This window comes from Diadema antillarum, unplaced genomic scaffold (assembly GCF_040938485.1).
Source record: "Diadema antillarum isolate AM-2024a unplaced genomic scaffold, OU_Dant_1.0 scf00000124, whole genome shotgun sequence".
Classification (NCBI taxonomy): domain Eukaryota; kingdom Metazoa; phylum Echinodermata; class Echinoidea; order Diadematoida; family Diadematidae; genus Diadema; species Diadema antillarum.
Genome location: NW_027271013.1, coordinates 230,555 through 250,086, shown reverse-complemented (window position 1 = coordinate 250,086; position 19,532 = coordinate 230,555). Strand labels below are relative to the sequence as shown.

Below are 19,532 nucleotides of genomic sequence, written 5' to 3'. Positions count from 1 at the left end.
CATGCGTCAAATCTGAAGCCAAGCATGTGTCAGCCATGGGCGCATGCAATTATCGATGCTACCGTTTCCACGGCGATGGTGTGCTGAGTTCATCTCTCCCTTGCATCATCTTGAACATCCTTGCCTCCCGAGAAAGTCCTCCACAAGCCCACTGTCCCCCCTCCCACCATCGCTCCATCTTAATCATGTCTTCCACACCCCCACGCCCACCTGTCTTCAGTCTTTCCTCCATCCTTTCTCTCTCCTCCGCTTTCTTCTTTTCATCTGTTCTATCTTCTCATCTTCATCCTCATACTCATCTTCATGAGCTCTGTGGATATCCACAACCATTTCTTTTTTTTTCCATTTCCATATTCCTCTCAATGTACCAAAATTTTCAGAGTTTAAACATTGATGGTCACACTGTAAAGTCATCTCTTACTTTTGGCATAGCCTTCCCTCAATTTCTTTTTTGCTTCCTTTTCATGTTCCACATTTTAAATCACTGCACCACAAATCTATCTGGAAACTCTTTTCATCTTAAAGAGCATTTGCTGCATGTCATGTAGTCTTCTAACCGACATGGATCAACCATATCTAAGGCCTCACCTGAAAATTCTCTTTATTGCACAAATTATCATGAAAAGTTCTTTGCTTCTGGAAGAAGAAAAAAAACCAAAGAAGTAATGTCTTTTGCAGTCTGTGAAAGAATGGCATGCCATGATTTTACGGAATGCAAGAGTTTTCCCCGCAAATTCTATCTTCTTAGTTACAAGCTGTTCAGAAAATCAAGCTGAATCAAAGTGTATATATCTGAAATATTGTAGGGTTGTTTATACATGTAGTCCCATGTTGTGCCCAAGTTATCACAGCGAAAACTCGCAAATTAATCGCCACTAGCCAAATTGGCAACATCCTTGGTGTGACTGGGTGATAGGTATCCCACGAGGCAACAGTTATTGCAGGGTTTGCCTTCTCTTTGGCAAAATGTCAAAAAAAGAAGGCATTTATCTCAGTCACACACTAATGATATTCACTCCTCATGCTAACCTTTGAAAGTCCGTACCCAAGGACGATACTTCACAAACCCTTATCTGGTGTTTACACTGAGTTCAGCACCACTGGGGTCTTGACCGAGATATGCAAACTACGGTAATCAAAGGATCACAGATATCCATCACAAAATATGCAAATGCTCTTTCGCTTTGACATTAAACAGGCTACTTTGAAGGCAAAATGGCCACTTCTGTTTCGTGCACATTCTGTGGAGGAGACTTCCAAATCTACTTTGTTGATTGTTCTTTCAATATCTATTTAAAGAAATGTACTTATAAAGTGTGGGAGGTGACTGTTTGTATGAAATTACACTTACATGTGTTGTGATTATGCATGATCCATCAAAACATACATTTGTATCAATAAAAAAGTATTGGAGGCGATGTAAATTTCTAGCCTTAGGGTCTCAACAAACATTACTCACTATACATTCATCATGGGAAAGTCTCATGTTAAAAAAAAAAATGTCTGCAGAAAAAGGAACTTATGTGTGTGTGGGTGTCTGTGTTTGTGTGTAGGTCTGTATGTCCGTGTGTGTATACGTATGAGCCTGTCTGTGTATATGTGCTTGCATCTGCTTATTAATGAGAGCACGGTTTCTACTTTTCTCTGCAATTACTCACCTGGCCTGCAAGTCTTTAATCAGTTTCTTGGCTTTGTGATATTTTTTCTCCAGCGCCATGTTCTGGTCCTCCTTGGCGTTGACGGCGTTCTTCAGTGAGTCGATGTCCGCCTGCATCTTTTCTAGGGCGCCCTCTAGCGTGGCGATGCGTCTGTCCTGCGAATCGATGTGATTCTTGAGGCGTTTCTCCTCCGCCTCCCATCCCTGAGCTTGGAGAGCCTGTTAAAGGGGTGTGGTGGTGACGGTGGTGGTGGTGGTGGAGGGAGGGGTGCAAAAAGGGGGCAAGATGGGGGCAAGATGGGGGTGAGTGCGAGGAAGGCATGGAGAAAAAAGATTTTAACTTTTCTAAAGTTGTCAGCACATCATTTATTCATCAATTTATACCTGCTCTCATTCAACTGGTTGAATTATACTAGAATACAAATATCTGTTTTAAGAGGCAATGAACATGAAGAAATATAGAAAAGGGTGCACTCAGAAATTTGAAGAAGCTGTGGGCTTATAAATAAATACCATACTGGCATTTACAAGTGTACAATTTTATGTGCAACTATATAGTTTGTTTCACTCACATTTCAGCCACGGTTTGTTTTGTTTTGTTTTGATTTTGATTTTTGTTTGTGTTTTGTTTTGTTTTGTTTGTTTGTTTGTTTGTTTTTTTGTTGTTGTTTCTGTTTTTTTTTGTGGGGGCATATTTAATTCAATGCCAATGAAACAGTTTCCAAGATACAGCTAAATACAAGGGCATACAAATAGGTTAACAGAGCCGTGAGGGTCAAAACGAGAGAAATATTGACCTGTATCTTGAGGTTAGGTATCTCCGCCTCGGCAATGGCCAGCTTGTACTGCGTCTCCTTGAGCTGAATTCGCAGGTTGGCGTAGTCTTCGGCGGTGGCCTCGGAGGGGGACACCACCGAGCTGCCGCCCCCGCTGCTCAGGGTCTCATCCAGGTCGTAGGTGCCCTGTATCAGCTGGCTGTCTGTCGGAGACTCGGCCGGCATCTCTACCGAGGGGGTGTCCTCCTCCGGCGAAGGCTGCAATGTAGACAGAAAGAAGGCTTGATTTAAAGGAGACCTCCGGATGATTTTCATATTTTTACATTTGAACCACTATAAATTAGTTATACTGAGGACAGAGTTTCAGTATTTATGATAATTGGGATGAAAAATAAGAATATTTTCAAAATTCATAACAAATTGCAATGAACAAGGATGATGACATGGCAGGTTCCCCATTAGAATGCATGACTTGGGGCTCTTGGAAGCAGAACAAAATAAGAAGGCATGCATAGATTATACACAGGTGAACTCGCAAGCAAGCGGTATTGTAATGGAATTACACTGCTATCATTTCTGGAATATGTGAACCTCCTATGTCATCATCCTTGTTCAGTGTAATTCGTTTACGGTTTTTCAAAGTATTGTTTCTCTGCTCAAGAACCACAATAAATTCCACAAATCTATACATGGAGCTATTGATTTATGTACTATACATGATGTAAAATTATGAAAATCGCCTGGAATGTCCCTTAAGACTACTTGTACATGTGACTCCTTTACAGGAGCGACTGGTTTTATGTTACGTACACATGTATGTACAAACCCGTTGATGTCTTCGTTCTCCACTCAGTTCGAGGATAAATAAGATACTAGGAATGAATGTTGAGAATTCACTTTCTACCTTTCGTGTGGGAAGTTCAAATTCAAATCGACTTTGTAAATTGCACAAGTGTCTTGTTTATTACAGCGAATAAACATACAACATACCCTACTGCAACCTCAAATTAGCTGTAAAATCATTTTTCCTTTCCAAATTCACAGCTCAAATTCCTAGGTATTTTTTTTTTTAATCCACATATATACCTCATTTTACAGATGCCAACAAGATGACAAATAGCCCACATCAACATTTCAACTGGCTTGATTTTTACATATGAAATGAAATCAACAAATTGCTTTGCCTTTCCTTTGTGTGCTGCAGGCCTGCATTGATTGGCTAACAACAAAAACATCATTTTTAAAACAAGAAAATATAAGATAAGGACAATGGATAAGGTAGTAGTAGAAGTAGCAACCATATTGCAATAAGAAGAATAAGAAAAGGGGAAAGAGGAAGATAAAAGAGAAGAAAAAATGAAGAAGAAGAAATAGAAGACGAGGTTTGTGGCAGATACGATGATTACAAGGGAGCTGGTATTATGGAAAACTGAAGGTTTGAGGTAGAAATTTATTAGAAAAATATATTTAAAGGATGAAAATAATTTTGAGGTGAAACATGATTAGACGGCAAAGAGGAAACTTGATGCGAGATGGAGAGTAAAAAAAGACAGACTCACCAGATGTTTAGGAACGGGAGGAGGAGGAGCAGGGTGTGAAGGCGCTGGGACTCCTTGGTCACGCTTGAGCGAATGCTGGATTAGTGCAGCGACCTCACTGTTCTCACTGTCCTTCTCTCGTCCAATCAAAAACCTGGAGAAAAAAAAAAAACCAGAACAAAACAATCATGAAGTTTGTAAAGTTACCTCGATTTCTAGCTGGATGCAAGATTGAATATACACAAATCCTCAGCTTCTCTCTGACATGAATTTTCCTTGCAAGATAAAAGCATTCTGTTTGAAATGGAATGAAATAACAAACATATTTTCAAACAGATTAAATCTATGAGTGATATAAGATGGACATAGTGGCAGTTTGACACAACACAGCAATCATTGTATGACCTCAAAATGACAGAATGACGTCGGTATCAGAATTTGCCATATTAAAAGTAAATTGCTTCAAAGGATATTGATACATGAGTGGCAAGCAATAATTTCTATCTCTTCAAATGCTCTAGCACAGATTTTTTTTTCCACATTTAATGATTTTCTGTCAGTCTTGATTTAAACAAAATGCGCACATGCTTGATCCATCTGGAGAGCTACAAATAAAAGTCAGATTAAGATTTTCCTTTTTATTAATGTGATTAATATGTTTGTTCCATTAAAGTTCACTCACTCTTCAATATTCCTTGAGCAATTTTCTGAGCCAACAGAACTTAATCGAGTAGATTTCTATCCATCCTAGCAACACAATCTTCAACACGATCAGTATCCTGTGTTCTTGACGAATGTCAAAACACATATCAATAAATGTTCAATTGATGAGATTTATGCGAGTTGATTACACGTGGCGCCAAAACCATCAGCTGACTTTGGTCATATGAGGAGTGTTCACCTCTTTTTGTCCCCTCTCATAACTGATGCTTTCATATACCATCATCCTTTCAATTTGCATGGTTGACTAGAATAGCAGAGTTTACTCACATGAGGTTAGCACAGATTCTTTAACCAACTTATTGACTACAAGCCAATAGAGTTAATGGATGATGGGTGGAATGTACACACTCTTTCTTATTGATACTTGTGTGAAAACTTTAACTTTTTTTCACCATCCAACCCCCCCCCCCCCCCCCCCCACACACACACACAGATACAATAAAGGGACAAACCCTTGAAACTGATACCAATTCTTCATAATCTGGCCACATGAAAAGTGGATGTTTGCCTGATTGTAACCACAAAAAAAAGCAGCTTTCCCCCATCTACATTTGAACTTCTTCATCCTTTCACACTCACTGCACTTTGCTTCTTCCGTAAAATTATGTGTGTAAGAAAAAACAAACATACATTTATGATACACAACCACAGGAAAGAATCATACACAGTCAACTTGAGGGCATTCTTTTAAAAATTTGTTCTTTTCATGGAAGAGCCCTTAAAGGACCTGTGCAGTGCAAATGCATGTTGACTTGGGTTGATTTGTGATACCCTCAACATCACTTACATAGTGAAACAGATATTTGAATATGTTCCATATATTTTACAATGCTCTTTCATTCTTCTTGAGATTACTTAGATATGAACACAAAACTTTCCAGACCAAAATTCTGCCAGTGACCTCATCTGTCAATCACTGCTAAAGTGCTAAATATGATTTTAAAAAGATACCAGAGTGCACCTTCCCCCAGACCAAGCATAACTCACATGTTTGCATGTTTCCAACGTGACCAACAGAAGACACTGCAAGAAAACATGCATTTGCATTACATGGTTCCTTTAAAGGCCAAGGGCTCCTCCATAATACAAAGGCTTCAACCATATATCACTAGCTACTGCAAAAGAACAAAAAAGACTGCTAGGGGGAAGGGATTGACATAATATTCTCTGGTTGCTACTCAGGAACTGAGACATAATCTCACCGACATACCAGGGGGAGCTCAATGAGAGAGGTTACTAACAGCCAAAGATCTGTAAACCATGAGGAAGATTACTGCCATCAATACTCCACTGGCTCTGTCCTAAGCTGTGGACCACATTCACTCTAGCCACCAAGTACATCATTTGCACTTGTCAAAGGGGGAAAAAAGGCGAGCTGTACAGGATGCAGATATAATACTCTGTCACCATGGAAACATATACCCCTCAGAGCTTGTCTTGTGGGAGGTGGATGATGGTGTTAACAGAAGTTCACCCCGGCGCGACTCGTAAATGAGCAGACACTTTTGCAAGATTAATGACCACTAACTCGGAGAAACATTTTGGCAATATGTTGCCACGACAACATCAGCATCAACTGCAATGATGGAATACAGACGACTTTTCAAAGCTCTTACGATAGATTTCCTCTCTGCAAAGTACAGTTAATGACACATAAGATTGACTAGACAAAAGGTAAGTTAAGGTTCTGAAAATTTCTCTTCCTTCATTCTTTGACTTTTGGCATTGCAGCAGAAAAAGAATAAAAAACCAACGAAAACTTCCACCTGCAAACATTCCCATTGCTTAAAAAGAAGAAGAAGAAGAATGGAATACATCAACAGGCCTTCAGGGGGTTTGATACTACAAGGCACTTCTGATCCACTTTTATCAACATTTAAATAACAATAATTACTTCTGAAAAAAAAATCTTTTGCTTTTAGTTTCTTTAAACTTTTTTCGTAGTGAGAGCTCAGAAATATGAACAGTTTCTTATCTCCAATGCAACGCACAGTCACTTTAATTCTGCTTGGACATTTCTACAGCGGTCTTACTGTCAAGCTGGGAGAACTAGTTAAGATCTTAAAAACTGATGCCCAATCAGGGAGACAGGGCATCATCTTTCTGGCCAAACCACCACTTGATCTTTGGTAGGCCTACCCTTAAAGAAACAAATATAACCCGCAAACATTGCAATAAAATGAGAACACATCATCAACAGAATGCTGTGTTTAAATTGCTATGCTGATTGGCAATGTGGAATGCTAAGATGTTCAAATAAGAGATAGAGAAAAAAAAAGGTCTTCTTCATTCGACTAGCTAAAGGACACTCAATTAGACCACTCTGCATTCAGCCTTATTAGACTATTCTGAAAGCGAGCCCTTTGTCAGAAATTGTTGCAAGGCCGTGCCAGCGTGGGCCAGTCATTTTGACTTTATTTCAAAAGGCTGCCAGGCAGAGGAGTGCATGGATGCTGGTAATTGAGGGCATCATTGAAGACACTTTTCACCATGGCAACGGATGTGCCTGTTGACTGCAATCCAGTTTCTGAGCCACGGGCGTGTACTCAATGATGGAGAGCAGAAAAAGAGAATAAGTAAATGATAGAGTGAAACAAACAAACAAAAAAAAAAACAAGAAGAAAGATGGAGAAGTACAGTATGCAAGAAAGAGCAAAAGAAACAGATTTCACAGAATACCATCTGCAAGATACTTCTTCACGATATCGTTATTTCTGTATATATATCACATAGAATTTTTATTATTCTCATGTCAAGACTATCTCACTGGTTGGCAAATCATACCATGAAGGCACTGGTCTTTCCTGGAACTGAAACATAAAGTATATCTTAAATCAGTACATACAGGTATAAAGTGTACAACAGCATAGAGCAATAACTCTTTGCCTGTGACGTAAAGTGCAGGTAATTTTTTCTTTGCTAACTTCACCCACAACATCTGAAATTTTAAACATTCCCATGTCTATCACACACCTGCGTCCCCTTGGTAACGGTTTGAGGTGATCTCAATATGAAAATTGTTTCACACTTCAACCCCTTTTTTTTTCTTTTTTTCAGACACTTGAGGAGGATGAATATAACATGTCTCAATTTAATCAAACAAAAATAACAAAAACTCTCTCACTTCCACGTCCGCCTCATACGACTTGGACTTTTTAAAAGTATATTGACTAATCACACATTAGGCACACCCGTTAATCTAGAGATATTAAAGAAAGAACAAAACAACAACCCATCGCTGATATTTCAGCCACCAGTTTAGATGGAAAAGACGCAATAGGAAAGCACCAGTACCCCAGTTTTGCTGCTTCACAACTTGGCTCTAGGTAGACAATGAATGCGCATATACGGCAGGAAAGAAAGGTGGTTACTGTACTTTTCAGACAGCTTCTCGCTATTGCACTAAATTCACATGAAATATAGACCATCCTTTTTGCTTTCTCTCTCTCTCTCTTCCGTCCTCTCTTTCCCTCTCAAGCGATATACACTCTCAGTTTCTATTTCATCTGATCAACCATCACATTAGGCATCTAGAAATTATTCCAAATATTTGTGGCATTTAGTGTCTATTTAATGTTTAGTGAAAAGGTCAGTATTAGGTATGATATTGAGTTGCACTTTTACGTTAGCCAGCATAACGTTTCAAAGGAATAAGTCTAAATGTCTCTAATAACGCCTCCCTCTCTAAACTTGTAGAGCTGTGCTTCCCATGGGAATAGATCCTCTCAGTGATAGGTTGTGATTTTGTAACATTACCCTAGATACAGACCTATACCTGCAATTTCAATGCCCACTCTGTCTGCTCACAATGCAATAATTCTGAACGAGGGGTGAAATGAAGACTGCTCTTGACTTAAATTGAATACATATACCAAAAAATTGGCAACAGTCTATGCAAAAAATGAATGCACACCAGCTGCAGACATTTCAGATTGAGATGACTATCAGTGTATTAGATCCTCACTATGAAACTAATCAGTGAAGTTGCAGCCATATTGAAAAAAGACAGCAACAATATTGAGCTGTTTATTTCATCTTTCAAAATTGCTTTTCTTCTCTTCTCTAGATCACATCATAATTGTCCAAATGCATCTTATTTCCTCCAGAAGTACTTGTTCTAAACTTTGGCTTCATGACCAATCATCCATTTTGATATGCTATCACAGTAATCATCTCTACTTTACGCTCACGCATGGCATCAACTTACTATCAACATGGAAAGAGGAGACTATGAAAAGTTTGCAGTCTCTTCCACAAAAGTTCAGTGTAGAAACACAATAACAATAAGAGAAATAGCTTACGCAAGACACCCTTTCATTAGACACGGATGGTCTGCAGCGGAAATCATCCAGATCTAAATTGAGGATGGAGTAAAGACTAATAGCCCTGGACAGTCATCTTGGGCTTATCTATGGCCAGGGAATGAGGGTATCTATGCAAATGAGGCGTCTTGCCCATTAAGAAGGTCATTGCATTCTTTAAGGTGGTGAATTTTCCCTCCAGGTCTGTTGTTATCTCCCCTCCATTAAGCGTACAATTGACAGTTCATTTTCTATCGTCATCCACATCACGCAATATCAAATGTATATTTGCCTTGATGCAATCGTACTGATGCCTTTATCTCTGACATCTGGCTCAGAAGGGAATCATTAATCCCATTAATACTTAATTGTGTCATGTCTGCACTCTCCACCTTTCAAAAGTTGGTATCATACATATACACTCATCGAAGGCATCAGTAGCAATTATCAAGTTCATAGATATCACAAATGTAGCATGCATCACTTTCTAAAAGGGCAGATTTTCACATACAGACCATGAAGAATATTCCCTTTTGTCCTATTAATTATTGTTTTAGCCTTGCAATGTGTTCAGTAAAATATTTCCTTGCATGGTTGATACTCTTTGACCAAAGGTTGTATATGATTTGTGGAAGTGTCTGAACTGACTAACTGAGTTTATTGTAAACTTATCATCTGACTTATTTTCCATGTTTGGGCAATGTCTCACTACTTCTTCCTACAGCCATCAACACTGCTTGCTTTATTCATCCTTCTCTCCTATTTCTCTTCTTCCATCTCTTTCTTTTTCATCTTCTGTCTATCCATGATTGTGAAACACTGAACTCTACTTTATTACAGTCCTCCCATATCAGACAACTCTATTGCCTCTGAAGGTTATCCATAGCTAACTTAGGAAATCAAAAGTGGTATGATATTGGTGGAGCATTCTTTCCAATATTGTGCTACAGCATACTCTGGGCAAACATCATCCAAAATAAGATTGAACACAACCGCAATGAACCATTAAAGAATTGTGCTGCTGCAGCTGAGGTTATCTTTATCATCATCATCATCACCACCACCATCACCATCACCATCACCATCACCATCACCATCACCATCACCACCACCATCATCATCATCATCATCATCACCATCATCATCATCACCATCACCATCACCATCACCATCATCATCACCACCACCATCATCATCATCATCATCATCACCATCACCATCACCACCACCATCACCATCATCATCATCATCATCACCATCACCATCACCATCACCATCATCGTCATCATCATTATCAGCATCATCATCATCACCATCACCATCTTCACCATAACCATTGTCATTTCAGCATCAAAGCTTTGATACATTTCTTGCCATACTTCCTGGTATTTCATTGAAATATTTCATTGATCGATGATGATTCATTTTCACATCTAATTCAAATAATCTTATAACTGATCGCAGATTGACTGACATCGTATGCACAAATGAAAATGAATTATGAATGAGTAGACTTCTACAAAAAGAAAGCATGTTATAAACAAGAAGTTCCCTATAAAAGCATGAAAGTTACAAATAAATGTCACACAGTCATGGCATGTAGAAATTTTAAGGTAAAAGAATACCTACAGCAAATAATACAAATGACAAAACAATTCCTGCTCTTCAAATAGTCATAAGGGTCTTGACCCTTTGATTACACAGAAAAGATAATCTTTAGTCTCAGTGCTTACAGTGTATATCATCCCTTTGAACCTGTGCTTCATAATATTTGCTGCCCTCTGCCCTACACAAAGAACAGCTCCTCATTAAATAAAATCTTTCCCTTTCTGTTTCTTTAATACCTGATCTCGACACCAACATAAAAACTTCCCTCGAAACCATCCGTCATGTTAAAAACAAAATGGTCACAGATTTGTCTCTTAGAACTTCGTAAAAACTCTACAAAGTTCACTGGCTCCAGCCCCTCAAAATGAGGAAATGAAGAGACACTGCTGTAATGGATATGGGTCTGTCGGCTCCTTTCAAGCTGGTAATAAACTTTTTTCGGAGGAGAAAGACTCTGACATTCTCTTGGATAAATAAATTTCATTCCTAGCAGTGGAAGCCTCCCTTAGGCAATCCTGCTATGCTCATGCACGGACCTACCCCTGACCTGCCACTACACAAACCTCATATAAAGCTAACAATAGCATACAATTTATCAACAAAAACAACTTATAAAGAAAAACAAAATAAAGAGAAATCCAAAATGACCTCAGCCAGAAATTGGCATCAAGTACAAGCAAAATATATGCCCTAGCCAAAGATAGTAATCTTGGCATCACAGTGCTGTACTGCCCATAGATCTTCACCATCACAAATAAGTGATAAGCATAAATCTGTAAATGTGGCAAATATCTACTATATCTGACTTGATGTCAGAGCTCCAAAGAGCAAATTCATTTTTCATCCATTGCTCTCATTCTCCACCTACTAAGTATCATTTAATCTCATCTTGAAAATTCTCTGACACTAAGTGTCTATCTTATCTTATCATGAAGACCCCTGGCCACTAAGTATCTTCCTAACCTAATTCAGAAGATTTCCAGTCACTAAATATACCTTTAATCTTATCCTGGAAATTCTGAGTTGCTAAATATTTTTCACTCTCATCTAGAGTACCAGCTACATCACAATGACACAAAACTTCTCCGAATGGTATTTCCGTGACCATTGGACTGAGAAAAAAAAATCATCTATGTTGTAATTTTTCATTTTGTTGAAGTGTTTCCTTTCAAGTGATCTATATCCCTTAAGGGAGGAAGTTGTCCTTTTTAAGGTGATTACAAAATAATTTATGTGCAAGTTATACAAGTTTGTTTGCAAAGTGATTACTGGGGGAAGGGAGTAATTATTTCAGTTCCAGACAACTTATTCTGTCAAGGTGCAGGTTTCTTTAATGATGAATTTATTCAATGTTCATCATAGACCCTTTGTTTCAAATTGACCAAACCCTACCACAATTTAAAGATCCTAATATGTGTAAGGATCAACAGATTCTGGTCAATATCTGTTTCCCCTTCAAGACAATCATGGTGTATTACATCTTATCAACATCTGCAAAATCTTGTTATTCAAGAACAAATCTTGAAACAACAAGTAACTGAGATTTAGATTCAATATCTTATAAGGATAGTAAAGAGTTTTTGTTTTTGTTATTGTTTTTTTTTTTTTTGGGGGGGGGGTTCTCATACGTGGAAGCTTTAAAAGTGCCATGCAGCTAACGATTCTTCGGTCTTCACATTTTGTTATTCCTCAGATCATAAACTGACTAGTAACTAAAACAATAATACGGTATATCCAAAACACTGGCAAGATGCTTACACTATCTGTACTTAGAATGTTTAGGTTTATTCTTAACTTTCCTAGAAACTTATCCCAGTAGGCTAGTGAATATGACACAAAAACATTTCTTCGTATTTCATGCCAATGAGAGGTAAAAAAAAAGAATTTATTAATATTTCTCATGGGAAGGGGACAAATATGAGAAAATGTCTGTATTTTGGCACAAACAATCTGGGAAAACATGCGAAAGCTGACACTGATACCATCAGCACAAGAGAGGACTCGCATTTCACTTTCACAAATTAAATGCAACGTCCAGATCACTCCAAGTTTGAATTCCTCAATTTGTAAAATCCTTTGGTCCACTTTGCAACAGGTTAACAAATAACATGTGTGAATTTTGATAAGGGGCGGATCACTAAGAAATAGAACGATCACAAAACAAAGCAACAATGACAAAATGAGGGACTCCATAAATTGAATCATCCTAAATATCACCACGTTGCAAAGTCCAGAAATGCAGCAAAATTTCATTAAAGTGTTCCTTTCCGTCTGCCTCTCGACATGCAGAAGAGAAAGTGGTCTCAATGATGTGTGTAACTCAAGAAATCGTTGCACAAATAAAGGGGCAAACCAGTGCTCCAGTCAAAACCATAGCAAAATTTCTTTCCAATATCAAATCTCTTCCAAACACTGTCAAATCTAGGCAGAAACTGGCGTCGGTTTGGCTGGGCAGCACAATTCCTTTAGTTTGATCTTGCTGGGGTAGTATAGACTTGTTGATCTTTTTTATGATTATCAGAGCCTCTGCCTTTGGTTTCTCAAATATCTGCAGGATTCTAAAATCACGTTGTGCAAGGGATTGGTATGCTGGCATTCACAAGACAATTGTAATGCAGTGCTTCTGTGACCAAAAACAATGCCACAGATACATTCAAGGTATCAATTTTTGTTCAGTACATCCCCAAAAAACAAATGAACACTTAACTATTTCTTTCTCCCACTGTGTGTATTCCATGAAAACATTCGGAAACTTTAAAACTTCCATAGCTTTCTTATTTCATATCTGATTTTAATGAAACTTTATCACTCTCTTTGTCTGATATTTAAATACTTTATCTATAGTTAAAATCAATTTGTCGTGGTGTGGAATTGGACTTTCATTGATTCATGCTGTGCCAATTAAACTTCCTGGCAGAGGCAAAACACGCCACCTGTGCTGATCAACTCTGTATGAAGGCTCTTGTGCAGAATGTCTCACAGATTTTACACCCAAAGGGCCAAAAATTGAATCATAAGGAATCTTCAAAGATAGAAAATGCTTCATTCTTAGACATGACAGGCAAATAAATGTAAAATTCTGAGTATAATGGTCGAGTAATATGCTTCTGACAGCTACATGTGATATCAGTGACAAATTACATAGAATAAAACCAAAGAAAAGTTATTCTCTGAGCCTCATGCCCATTACATCAGGCTCTTTCCTTTTCATCCTCCATTTATACGTAAGACTCAGCAGCCAGTGTATTCACATTTTAGAATAGTTTAAATCAAATTAACCCGTTGAGGACGAGTCCTGAGTATACTTGGGCAGGTGTCTATGTGAAATGAGTGCTGTAGCGAAATTAGTCCGTCCTCAACAGGTTAATGACTTACATTCAGCCCACGATGTACAACAAACACTAAATAACAATTCCTTGCATATGCATGTGTGTATCAGGATGCACTCGAAGTATGCATCTCTTTGTTCATATGACGTGTAATGCACATGTATGCAATTGTAATTTGCATAATCAATAGATTGAATCTAAACTATCTTTGTGAATTCCAGCCTTTGTTTGAGTTCAATGAAATATCACTCTCTAATTAGTCGTTCACAGGAAGTTGTTCAGGAAGTTCCTAATCTTAATAAACACAGAACATTCCTAATCTTAAAGATTAGCTTGAAGTCTTAAACTTTCATGATTACCTCATAGTTCAGCCCCATACAGATGCACTCAAAAGTTCCTACTCTTAAAGATTATTTGATGATTATAACCACAAGATTTCTTGGGGTTTACACTCTCTCCACAAGCCTGGGGTTCCCCATTCGTAGTTAAGCATCGTATGGACATGATAGTAAAAAAAAAAAAAAAAAAATCAAAATCAAAACTTAGTGTGACATCTCAATAAACCCTATTCCCCCTCAGCTTCCAAGTCAAGTTGTGTTCTACAGGTACACTACAGTATTGTCAGACAGTATAGGGTTTATCACCAGCACTGTATGTATTTCTTCCGGTTCTGTGAGTTAAACATCAATTGTTACTCTTAACTCGAAAATTCAATCTTTAAGGTTAGGCATCTTGCTGATACGCATCGCAGTAAAAATCTACAAGCTATTATCATATAAGTTTAAGACTTTGAAGATTACAGATGTCATGTGAACCTAACTAGTAATATATCTTAATTTTTTCTCTCTCTCTTAAAAACAAAAACAAAAAAATCTCTATCTGTCGGTTTGTTTGTTTGCAGATTGTTTTCATTCAAAATCCCCATGTTTCCTCCTACAGGTCTGTCTCCCTGTGAAAAACAAACTTCCTTGAAATTTCAGCTTGTTGTTTTTAGACCACAAATCCAGACAGTCAACAAGCTGCTACGGAAGTTCCCTTTGGCTGGCACTATACAAAGCAGTATCTGGGGTTTTATGAGAACTTGTTACTCCCCATATTATTATATATTATTCTTCAACAATGATACTTATTAAAAACAACAAACAAAAACAAGAGACCCTAGGGTCTTACACTTACCTAAAAGGTACTGAAAAATGAAAGGGTTTACAACGGAGCTAGGAATGATAGGGTTATCGAAACTGTTCTTCAAAATGACAGGGTTTACAGAGGTACTGAGAAAAAAAGGATTATCTAAAGAGTGCTACAGTTTGAAAGGGTTTACAAAGGAGCTGGGAATGAAAGGGTTATAGAAACTGTCCTGCCAAATGAAAGGGTTGCAGAGGTACTGATTAAAGGGTTATGAAATGTGTACTGCAGATTGAAAAAGTTTACAAAGGAGCTGGGAATGAAAGGGTGTACAGAGGTCCCCAGAATACAAGGTTATCTAATGCTGCGTTTACAGCACATTTGCGGCAGCCACGGCAGGCCCCGTTTCAGGCCATTGTGGACAAAAACGGGATGGATGTGAAACAGCGTGGTGAGACGGGATAGGCAATTGTGACAGGCTGTGATTGCCCTGGATGCCGTGTCAGATTTAAATTATTTGATCAGATTAAAAGGGTTAACAAAGGATCTGGGAATAAAAGGGATATCGAAGCTGGTATGAAAAATGACAGGGTATCCAGAGGTACTGAGAATAAACATACACCTTTCTGATGCTGAGTACAATTGCCAGGTTAAACATTTAAAAGACAAAATCGGATGTACAAAGGTAGGAGCCATTGACAACCCCCATTTAGTAAAAGTATTTCTGTCTTTGGGTTTACCTTGACCCTGCTCTATAGGAGCTGGTGTTATAGTTGCAAACCACGCCAGCCATTGGAGCTAGTGTCTCAGGATAATACTTGGTTCGATGTCCCAGGCTTCTGAAGTCACAACTTCAGCAGAGTTTCCTGCACAGAACCACTGATATTACAGCAGATGGGGCCTGTCTGCACAGAAAGTAAACTCCTCAACACAGACAAGCGCTATAAACAACTCGAATCATCTCTACTCCGGTCCAACAGACGGCGTCCACGAAAGTGATACATGAAACAAAATGTTTCCAGCCTTGCATCGTACAGTGTAGCTCCAATTACAACAAATAAATATTGCATGGCTTCACATGGCAAAACTAAACCAGTTGGCCTTGGTCCCATACAAAAAGTAAAAACTCAAATCCAAGCCATCCAACTTAGCATTTTTACTCAGTAAAGATGAGCAATAAGTATCCAGGCTCATGCCAAATCGAAAATAAAAGCCGCAATCAGGCGAGAAGTCTTGTCACACGTCATCTTCAGCAGAAGACATATACTCTGCATTGCATCTTCCAATTAACAGCCAGCTCTGGGTCAGGCAACTGGTTCCTGGGGACCGAAGTGATGTAATCAGAGTCCTCCCATCGTCTCGCCTCACCCCGTGTTTTGATTTCTTGCGAAGTCTTCACATACCACACATTGAGGAAATGACAGGTTAATGGCAGGCTCAAATTTAATACACAGTCCCTGTAGGCCACAGGCAGAGCAGTCAAAGTCAGTATCGGACACGAAGCAGTCAGAAAAAATAGTGGATGCCAAGTAACATCATGGCAAGAGATTCTAATCTGGGCTTGAATTGAACATGAAATTAAACCCTACAGCAGTAATAATACCTTCTTCTTTATTCTCACAAGTTTAAAACCTAACTAGAGCTAAATATTTACACAGCAACTGTTACTAATTTCAGCACCAGCTCGGAACATTTCGCAAATATGAGAGCATCAAGCAGTAACGAACAAATTCTTCACTCAGTTCCATCTAAATATAGGCCACATCTGTCCTGTCCCAACTTTGCAGAAGCAACCAACTTGACACCGCCTGGCAAATGCACGTGACGCATATGGTTCATCCAAACCGTCGTGAGGTTAGCTATACGGAATGGGTCCGAGAGCCGAGCAGCTGGGTACGGGAGCGGAAGGTGGTTTGGCCCCCGAACTTAATGACCATCATCGCGGGTAAGCCCCTTGGATCAGCAGCTCCGCGGCAGTCCCACAACTTGCCGAGAATAGAAATTCCGGCAGAGTGGGTAGTTCTTTCATCAAAGACTTCCAGATTTCAGAGGAGGTGAGAGGATTCCCATGGAGGGGTAACGCCACATCCTTTGTGAATCACTGTCCCGTGTTGATACGGAGGGGGGAAATGGTTGAAATATTTACTCATTTTCTCTCTTCTTCTTCTTCTTTTTCCCTCTCCCCTCCCCTCCCCCCCCTCCTATCTTCCACACACCCCCATGATGCCAACAACTGTTAAAAGGGAAAAGACCGTGTAAAATCAGAAGAGGAAGTACAAGGAGTTAATTTGAGGATTGCGCCTTAGCCACCCTCAAGTGCGTGGTCCTCTGACTAACCGCTCTGCAAATTAGTAAAGTTCAGGAGACCAGTCATAAAGTTCATCCCAGTGGGCAGATAGAGACCTCTTTGAGAAATATCAAACAGGACGAACAATCAATTTAAGGAACCAATTTAAAGAATCTTTAAGGAATAAAACTGCACTGCACTTTACTAAGCTGGTGCACTGATGATATCGAACACAAAACACAAGTCAATTTGTCAGCTGAAAAACATATAATTGCCTGTGCAAGGCCCCCAACTACTTAAGCCAAACCAACAATGTTTCTCAGGAAATGAGTAGCATCGACAAGCAGGCTGGTGGCAGAAGTCTAACCATCTAGACATGAAAACTCTCAAACAAGGTAAGTAGCCTCTTTGAATGCAATCGTGATATCAACAAAACTTTGTCTACTAATAAACTTTCAGCCGCAGTACAGAGTGTTTCATTACCATACCATGTTGGCTACATTACATTTTAATTATCATATCTTCTGCACAAGGAAGTAGAAGTGTATTTCAAATTTCTGCTCAGACCTTTGGAATGCCAAACATACCATCCTACCGCACCAATACAAACAATCAATATTTTGGTAAAGCTACAATTGGCATTGTGGCCACTGAGAGAAAGTTGGGTTTTACATGAAGTATGATTCTCTTTTCCACAATAAGCTAAACATGCATTTGTCACACACACACAAAAGAGAAGATCTCAAACATTAAAGGCTACACTTCCTTAAGATATAGTTTCTCTTCATCTATGTTGAGAAAAGAAGGACAGTTATATTCATAGACTATGGAGGGCAGCAATGAAACAGTTTATCAAATTTTTATGTTTGATTGCCAAATATTACAAAAAAGCTCTAAAAAGTCTGATGGAATTTCATCTTAAACCTTTGAATCACAAGCAAGAAGCATCCAGGTTGTATGTTGGTTTTTTTTGTCATTTGCTGATTATATAATGACTGATGAATGAATGAATGAATGAATGAATGAATAAATGAATGTATGTATGAATGAATGAATGAATGAATGAATGAATGAATGAATGAATGAATACACACTGTACAATTCATAGCAAATCATGTCTTCACTTTAAAGGGACTGTACAGTACCGGTTGAGGCAGGGATTCATGTTTTGAACATTCCTAAGTGAGATAATGAAAAGCCTCTTATAAAATATGAAAGAGCATGTAATTTTAAGAAGGATTCAACATTTATTTGATGAAAATTGGTTTTCAAATGGCTGAGATATCCAAAAAAGTGCTAATAATAAAAGGCGACATGCCCCAACTTTATTAGTATCTCTTTGTTTCACCTTGTGTTTGGATATCTCAGCCATTTCAAAACCGATTTTCATCGAATAAACTTTTGATACCCCTTAGAACTGCATGCTCTTTGACATCTCATAGAGTGGTTTCTGAATATCTCACAAAACATTAAAAGCTAAATCTTCACCTCGACCAGAACTGTACACACCCTTTAATGAACAGGCCTCATTTGCATTCAATGACTCTAAACTCCACTACTATTTTCAAGTGACATCTTACAAGTCTCAATTCTGCTATCAATTCTTCTGAGCCATCACTTAATCATTATCTTAATATCATCATTCTAATACTATTGCTATCAACATTAGAATAATAGTATTATTACTATCATTATTTCATATCATTATCATCAATATGATCTTGACATATCTGTAGACTATCTCCTATACTGCCAAAATTGAAGATAAAAAAAAATGAAGTATCTTTGTTTAACACTAAAGAAAAACAAAGATACAGATGTACCTGGTTTATACCACACAAGTATTTCAAAACAACATAGCCGCCTAATTCTACCAAAGTGTCCTCAATTACATAATTGAGTCATGGTGTAAACGTAAATCATGATTGGCGTGACAGAGGAGTAGATAGGGGGGATGGAGGATGATTTTTAAAAGGGGGGATGTACACTCTAATGGTATCACTGTGTCCCTGTAGAGGGTGCCAATTAGGGTGGTAATTATGTAATCAAGGGCATCCTAACATGTGATGGCCTTTTATCACAAGGTAGCAGCTTTGACCAACTGGATGCTGTCTCCCCCCCCCCCCCCCCCCCCCAAGCTCTGGTTCAATTGAGAGTGTGACAGTTGATGAACAGATGACAAGTGTTG

At 38.5% G+C, this 19,532-nt stretch overlaps 1 protein-coding gene across 4 annotated transcripts in view; it reads right to left on the bottom strand.

The window, feature by feature from the left end:
* The window catches only part of LOC139720239 (uncharacterized), a 298,627-nt gene that overhangs the window by 52,693 nt on the left and 226,402 nt on the right, over positions 1–19,532 (bottom strand). For all 4 annotated transcript variants that reach the window (XM_071631603.1, XM_071631606.1, XM_071631604.1 and 1 more), the window contains exons 7-9: positions 3,993–4,125; positions 2,455–2,691; positions 1,659–1,876 (exon numbers count right to left, since the gene is read on the bottom strand). In XM_071631603.1, the coding sequence (XP_071487704.1) occupies positions 1,659–1,876; positions 2,455–2,691; positions 3,993–4,125 (588 nt within the window). The remainder of the gene's footprint in view (positions 1–1,658; positions 1,877–2,454; positions 2,692–3,992; positions 4,126–19,532) is intronic.